This window comes from Eschrichtius robustus, chromosome 10 (assembly GCF_028021215.1).
Source record: "Eschrichtius robustus isolate mEscRob2 chromosome 10, mEscRob2.pri, whole genome shotgun sequence".
NCBI classification, from domain to species: Eukaryota; Metazoa; Chordata; class Mammalia; order Artiodactyla; family Eschrichtiidae; genus Eschrichtius; species Eschrichtius robustus.
The window spans coordinates 71,422,476-71,430,743 of record NC_090833.1 but is presented as its reverse complement, the minus strand read 5'-3'; the positions used below and the strand labels follow the sequence as shown (position 1 = coordinate 71,430,743).

Sequence of the window (8,268 nt, the reverse complement as noted above, 5' to 3'; positions counted from 1 at the left end):
TTTTAAAATTATAAAACATTTTTAAAAATTTGAATACTGCCCCAAATGGATGTTCTCCCCAATTCAAAAAGCAAATGGATACATGCACATCATTATATAAACCACATAAAGAATCCAGCAACTCTAGCACTGTTGTATTGTTATATCAGATCTCTACTGTATAATGTAACTTCTTTGAGGGCACATTTTACATTCTGTATCCTCTAATAGCATCTAGTACTTTTTAAAAAATAGGATTCTATAAATGAATTAATGCAATGGAAACATCTTAAGAATCACCAAGGATTCCAACCTGATTGGCCAATGGCATTTCGGAGATTCAAGAATCCCATGAAATTGTATTCAAAACTGTGTCTGTAGGCCATTTTGCAGAGTTCTTTGGTTTTATCAGAGTCTCAAAGAGATCTACCATCCAAACTGAATCCTTCACTCAGTATATATTAATTGAATATCAACTACTTGCCAAGCATTGTACCATGTTTTAGGCTTAGAATCTAAAAGTTTTTTTTATAAATAATGAATATTGATTGTATCAAATCTTTACAAGATCTGCTTTCTCACACTCACACCATTAAAAATAATGCATATTCTATTAAAAATATTTACATCTTAAATCAGCATCAGATACTATGCAGTTATCTAATATGATATTTGCTGGTAAAATGTACTTTAGAAATATTGATGTATTTTTTATCTGGCTCCATGGAAAAGCCTTCATGATGATAGAACCAATAGGGCTTATGTGTATAATAGATAGACAGACAGGTATATAAACACACACACATACACATAATTTAAGAAATCCGTAGTAAATCATGCTGTTCAAATTGTTTAAACCATCTCTAATTCATCAATATTTTACACCACAGCTGGGTTTCCATTTATTCCTGACAATAGAATAGAGCTACTGTCCTTTAAAAAATAAATGATGACATATAAAGAAAACTTCATAAAACTGTTTTGTTCTCAGGGACTTTCCACTGACTGAAATAAATAGCTTTCAAATTCTCTAGATGGAGAACAAAAGTAATTTTAAAATCTCAAGAAAACCTCTAAAATTTAATGACAATTTTCCCCCTTTGGAAATATTTTCTCTCTCCTCAATGCAGCAAGCATTATCTATCTAGAGTCAATCAATATTTATATGAGCAGCTATTTAAGTTTTCAGAATAAAATTATTTTTACCTTTGAGAATGGCTGCCATATTCCTGCCACAAACATTTGGAAAGGGATATTCCCCCAGATACAAGCATAAGCATACTTAAAGATATAAATCCTCATCCACAGTAGATGTTCTCTTCATAATATGAAAATTCAAAATAGCGTGATCCAAGATGACCATTTCAAAAAATGGTTACCTTATACTATTAGGAAACCATTTGTTTCTAATTCCTATACTCTACCAGAACTTAGTTGCAATTAGTGATAGTGGCCAGGAGATGGAGCATTCTCATTTCCTAAGATTTACTTCATAGGCCTTTGTGTATCTCACAATGTTTACTTTAAAGAGAAATGTTTTATTAACGGCACTTAGCACAAATGGCAGAGATGAATGAAAAATAAGACATTCAGAAAAAAATAAGGAATTAAATTTCTCAAAAGTTTAACTTACAACTAATCACTTATATGTGAATAAAATACTTTAAAATACTTTGAATAAGCTTTCTCTCTCCTGTGTACAAGAAACAGAAGGAGAAAAAAAAAAGTTTAAAATAATAATTATTTAGAATTACCTCAGTTTTTCAATTATTCCTTCTGCTTCATGTTATATAACGCTGGACTGCTTCATAATGTATAATTATAAACTCCATTTTTTTCAATGAAATAAAAACAAGTATAGTTTTAAAATAAGAATTTTATAACTGATATCTTAGGGAAAAAATTCATTACAGTAAACATATTCCCTGAAATGGCTTTATTCAAGGCACAAAGAATGTTTAAATGTTTCTTTCACTTAATAAATGATAAAGAAGAGTCTTTAGATCTCAAATCTATTATACTGCTCGTAAAAAATATATATATATATATAGCATTTTTAAAGCCCGGTAATCCACTCCCATACATAGTGAACACATTAACAGATGTGGGTATGTGTGGGTGTGAGGGTTATATTGCATGCTTCTAGAAATATTCCAAAACGGGAGGTAGGCAGATGCATTACATGTTGTTCTGATTTGGCCTTGAATACAGTCTGCCACCAGTTGCTGAATCTTTGATGGGAAGGTAAGAAGAATCCCTAATCATCCCTGAAAAGGCATAATCCAAAGCTGGCCGAAAAGGCAATGCTGGTGCCAACCCAGGAGTTAGGTAGGGAGACATGAAACCAGACAGCCCTCTTCCTGGAGAGGAATATGCCAGCCGTAATGGACTGATACCTAGTCTAGGATTTAAGCTGTAGAGACTTGAATCACCTCCATAAGAAGCAGAAGTACTGTGAAGGGGAGAGAAAGCTGATTTATTTCCTAGAGTTCCAAAACCAATTCCAGCTAAACTTAAATTCGAAGCTCTCTGAAAAGCTGTATTTTCCAATGCTCCTGAGCTTGCTAGGTCCCTGGTGTCTGCTTTGTGTTCTTTCCCATTTAGGACCTGTTCAATGGCTTGGACCACATCCCCTTTGCAGAACTGCAGAATGCCTTCTAGACGGCTGCGTCTGTAACTTGGGAAAATCTTGGTAAGGATATCAAGAGGGTCTCTTGGTCTAGAGGACACAGTGGGAAGGCTGACTGTGGTATCAGTGAAGTCTTTGGCCCACTCACTTTCATTTCCTGATTCCAAATCAGAGGATGACAGGGACCTGGGACTCTCTTCACCTCCTGACTGCTCCCCAGGATGAGGAGACTGAATGCTATCATCCTTGTTTGGGTTTTCTGAAATAGATGACCTGACGTTTTGTTTTCCAGTGACATCATTAGACTTAGGAGATGATCTCGGGGTAAATTGATGGGATTTAGACACCAGTTCTTCTTGTCCACTCTGGCATGAGTCACATTTACTCTCTTTTTGTCCTGGGGAAGAGGAAAAAAAGGAATGAAATAAAGGGAAAACTTCCGAGAACACAGTACTGCCCACTCAAAATTAATGCTGGATAAAATAACTTGTTTACTCATAGTATATCAATAATACTTATTAATCACTGTAAGAGATTTTAATGAACAAGAATTATAAAAGGTCATTTGGAAAGGCAGGTGTTGGAACAGTGGGAAAATGCTATTTATTATGTCATTTCAGGATCACAAAATTATATAATATACAAATGCTGTAGTTATTTAGGAATCAGAAGATGAAAGTCTATTGTTACCCCCAAACTGTTAACTTAACACCAATATTTCACACTATTTGCCCATTTGGTGACTGAAAATTTTCCTAAATGTTACCCAAGTTTTGTTGTTATCCGCGGGAGGGTTTTTTTCCCACAATGACACTATGCAAAAAGAACTAAATAGAACAATTGTTTAGATAAGAAATCAGAAGAAGGAACAATCTTAGTATGAAAATGAATATTCTATTTAGTCACTAATGATAAATTTCAACAACTATTTTTTTAATGCTCACATTTCAGGTTGCAATTAAGTTACCTGAATAATGTGAGAAAATAACAAAATTGTTGATTTCATTTCAAATCTAAACCAATAATGACAACTGCTGTACCAATCTCAAATCATACCAGAGCTTGCATGTTTCATTTTATGTGAGAGACAATACAAAGTTGGTATTTTTTCATAATCCTCTGTGAAATATGGACTTTCTTTTTAAATCTCTAGGAAATATCAATAAAAGAGTTTACAATCAAATTGTTTCTAAAATAAAATTATTAACTACACTATTTTCACTACTGCAATCTGTGTATATTTTCAAAGTGTCTTGTAAAAAAACATTTTGGTCGTATGCTTTAAATCGCAACTCCTTTCCAATATTAAGGGCAATTTTCCAAAAATGTTTTTACACTAAAACCTGATTTTCTACCTCAACATGTTGAGTATATGAATATTAATAAAACAATATTATCTTTAAAAACCTTTTGCAAGGCTAATGCCAGGAAAATAATAACAAATAACTTTTATTTTGGTTTACATTTCCTATAGATATATTTTATCTCTATTTCCATTAGAAAGAGTAAAATGTCAATGGGGTACTCAGAGGTTTACTGTCAAACTTTCTTTTTGTACAATGTTTATGAATGTAACAAAACATACATTGCCTAAAGCAGTGATTTGCAAACATGATTTGCAATACTATGTTTTCTCAAGGAGCGGTCCTACATTCTAAACAAATATCTACAGCTTATTTTAAAATTAAAGTGTGTACAATTTAACACTTTGAGGGTTAAAATGCTGTCATTACATCAAACATATGACAAAAGGTGCTGCTCCTGCAAAATCACAAAGACTCTAGTATTTTCACCTTAAATAAAACAATAAAACCTATCTAACGAAGTAAAGATAGATTAGCCTTGGTCTGCCATTCCATTTTATTTATATATGATTCACCACATATGACCCCCTGAACATGTAAGGTATCAAAATTTCACCTCTACAGTAATTTATGCATAAAATAATTTTTGTTATTACATTGTATTTACGGAATACAATATAATGTAATGGAATACTGATTGCATAAGACTATCTAGAAAATAAGCTATCTTTAAAATACTGTGATATCATTTACATCACCTCTGTTCCCTCAACTCCTACAGCTGGTCTTACTTTACTTTTATCATTGTATGCTATGTCTTGTACGGTAGTTTTGGGACACACATAGTTTTCCTTCTTTCGAATATAATGTTCTTTTGTGTAGGAAAATCTTATTCGCCTCTGCATCACTGTTAGTCTTGGTCTAGTGAATAAATAGACTACTACATTTCATGGATATTGTATAAGAGGAGGCAGTTAGTTTAGAAGCAGCTTTTCAAAAAAGAAGGTCAACTGAGGCAAACAATAAAATAAAATAATTGACCCCATAAAATAGCACCCACCCCCAAAAAAATCACATAAATAAATCAATGCCTAGCAGAGAGCTGTCAGTCAAATCTCACTGTCAATTTAGTTTGCAGAATTTTAATTTTTACTTCTTTTTATAGCAGTTTTGCTTAACAGCTTCGTTCTTCAGCCCTCTTTCATTTTTCATGAGAAATGTTTAAAGCCCATTTTGTCCACTGACATAAACTAGAACATGGACAAAAAGATGACCCAGGTGAAAACAAAATCATATATGCCTTACTTAAGTAGAGAGAGACTCTTTTCAAAAGCACAAAAGTACATGCTGTGATCTGTTAAGAGCTGCAATTTTCACAATTCAAGGAAGTGTTCTAATTAATAACTTACTATATCATTATCTTATAATTTCATATGATACAACCAGTCTCAGATTTATACAAAAATACCAAAGTGACCTACTTCTAGGACTAAGAAATTCACTAAAATACAGTGAGATTTACATTAGCATGAAAAGTTAAGTTGGGATAACCCTAGTCAAAAAGAAAATCTTTTTTACCTAACACAGGGGGTGAAGACAATTTGCAGTCAATAAATAAGAGGGAAAAAAAACTTCTTGGATAAGAAATCGCTAAGGATAAGATCCCCAAGGATAAGAAATTCTTGGAGTTTGAAATTCATACCAATGTTTTTACAAACCTGATTTTAGAAAACCTATTTCTTTCCTATGAGAAGAGGTGCAACTGCAAATGTTAGAGTTTTCTACACTTTTGGAGGCTGAAAAGCAGTTGAAGAAAAGGGATAGAATGCTTAAAAATTTTAAGGGAAGGGAGTAAAAATGCTTTGGTAGATTTCAGTCTCTTCCCCACTTCTAGTTGGTTTGTCCCAAAGGTAAAGAACTGTACTCCCAACCATAAGTGAGTTTTCCATGCAAGATCAGATGAACTCTGGTTATACAACTGAAAATAGTACAGAGCAAGCTCAAAACGTAACTCCTCTCATTAAGCTTTTCACTCAATGCCCGCTCTCTACTCTCACAGAGAAAATCACAGCAACTTGGGCACAAACTCCATTCCTAGAATGAGTTCCTCAACTGATCACTTGCACTTGACTTTTTCATTTCTTTATCCTATCACCTAAGCTTTAGGTCCTAAGGGAACAGAAAGCCCTTCTGAAGTGAATGTGTCAGGTCTCTAACACCCTTACTATAACATTCATATCGCAGAGCAGTTTCCGAGAACTTAAATGCTTCTTTTAAACAACTTTTCTTGCCCTCCTCCATGCCACAACTGCTTATTTCAAAGATTTTTTTCTTCAAAACAACCGTTTTTCTTTTGCAAAGAGCAAATGTAAGATCTACTCACCTTGTTTTTCCTCTGTATAATCTGGCTGGAGAATCTCGAAAGCAGGAGTCGCCAGACCATTAGCCTGTCTCGAGGCACTCAGTCCCAGTGCACTCACCGTCGCAGGGCCGCTTGCTGTGGTCTGGGGATTCTCCGTTCTGCTGCTGCCTCCTCCGGATGATCGACCCCCGGACCCTGAGGGTCCAGGGTACAGAAGCCTCTGCAGCGCCTGGGCTTCGCTCTCCTCCTGGGCCTGCTGCCTGCGCAGCGCCACCTGTGCGGCCATGACGCGCTGGCGCTCAGCGATCAGGGTGCACTTGGCACACGCGCAGTCCCGCCAGCGGCAGAAGCGCTTGTGGCCCTTGAGGGCTGACACGACTCCGTGGTTGCGACAACGCGCGCACTTGGGTGTCCGTGGGTAGCCGGCCACCGCGCCCACCCCCCTTTCCACTCCGGCAGGCGGCGGGCAGCCTCCGCTTCCCGCGGTGGTGGCTGCGGCTGCCCGCAGAAAGAGGCTGGACGGGCGCAGGAAAGTTGGAGGAACAGGTATCCCCGGGGATACCGGTAACACTGGAGACGGGGGCGGAGGGGCCGCTGCCACCAGCCCCGGGGCCAGGTGGGGTGGGCCGCTGCCGGTTCGGTCTCTACTGCCACACTGTGACTGCTCCATTTCCGAGAAGTGTCTGGTGAGGGCTCGCCACAGAAGAGTGCGCTGTCCACAGCTAACCCTGCTGGGATGCGATGGCCGAGAGGACCAGCCTTGGTCCCGCTGCTTCCCACCCACACACCGACAGAGTCTGGCACAATTCCCGTGAAGAACTGGGGGACAACCGATCCCCACAGCTGGAAGCTCTAAGAGGCGCAGATGCCACTGAGCCTCTTAGAGTCCTGGGGCGCTAAAGTAATGCCCGGTGCTCCGCGCGCCTTCGCCTTCGGAGCAGGAGAAAGCAAGACTGCAGAGGCTACCCCGCCCTCCGGGTCTACTGGCCAAGGGCTGAAACCCGGGGAGGGAGGGCCAGGGGCGGAGAGTGGGGACCTGACCGTCTGGGAGGAGAGGCGGTGGGAGACAAAAGAAACTGTCCCCACACACATACACAAGCCCCTTTCTCCCACCTGCTTCCCCATTTATTCCTCAATGTATATTTTTTGTAAGATAACCTTCACTCCCTCCCCCCATGCCTCTTACTACCCTTCTTAAATTAGGCAAGATTTGAAGTTCTTTCCCCAGTTCCTCGCTCTTCTTACGAAAGTTTGAAGATCTGGACATGGAGTTCTCCTTTTCTTTCCTTTTCCCAGATGAAGTCTTTAGGATGGTAGCATGGCCAATATTAATGAGAAAGCACAGCTTAACAAGCTGCAAATATCACCCACACCTGAAAGGTGCCTTATTTTAGACGGGTCTTAGGGCTGCGTCGAAACAGTGGATAAGTATTTAAGGGACCTGATTCACATTCAGAATCTTCTCATGCATTATGTTTATTTAGAGATGCAAATTTGGATTCTATATATCGTTATATTTTGAAATGTTATTACCCAAAGAAGTCTTTATGAATTTCTTATCTAGAACTATTTATACATAAGCAACTGTGTTAAAACTATTTCAAAAATACTTCACGTTTCTGTTGTACAGTATTGGGGAATGTCATGTAGACCATTCTTTAAACATGCTATCATTAAATGCACTCTTGAAATATGCATTTAATGCCTTTAATTGTAAGAAAAGATCATATTGCTTTTAAACCAAAAGACCATTTGAGGCAGAAAATTCATGAGTGTCTGTTCCTTAAAGAAAAGAAGAGTCAGGGCTCTATCAGTTTTTCAAGATAATAGTCAACTGCCTTGACAGGCAATTGATATTTTAGCACTAAGATGGCAAGTAATAATGACATTTTTACCCTTCCACCTATTTGACGTCCAGGGCAGACACTGCTAATCAATCTGGGCTTTCTCCTACCTGCCCACTTCACACCAACATCACCATCACCATCCTCCCA

The 8,268-nt window shown here is 38.0% G+C and overlaps 1 protein-coding gene across 1 annotated transcript; it reads right to left on the bottom strand.

Annotated features, from left to right (window-relative positions):
• Window positions 1–2,157: 2,157 nt before the first annotated feature.
• Window positions 2,158–6,944, bottom strand: DMRTA1 (DMRT like family A1). Its single transcript, XM_068553854.1, has 2 exons — window positions 6,296–6,944; window positions 2,158–3,005 (listed from the first exon to the last, which is right to left on the bottom strand). The coding sequence occupies exons 1-2, from the start codon at window positions 6,942–6,944 to the stop codon at window positions 2,158–2,160; spliced, it is 1,497 nt and encodes a 498-aa protein (XP_068409955.1).
• Between the last annotated feature and the right edge of the window lie 1,324 nt (window positions 6,945–8,268).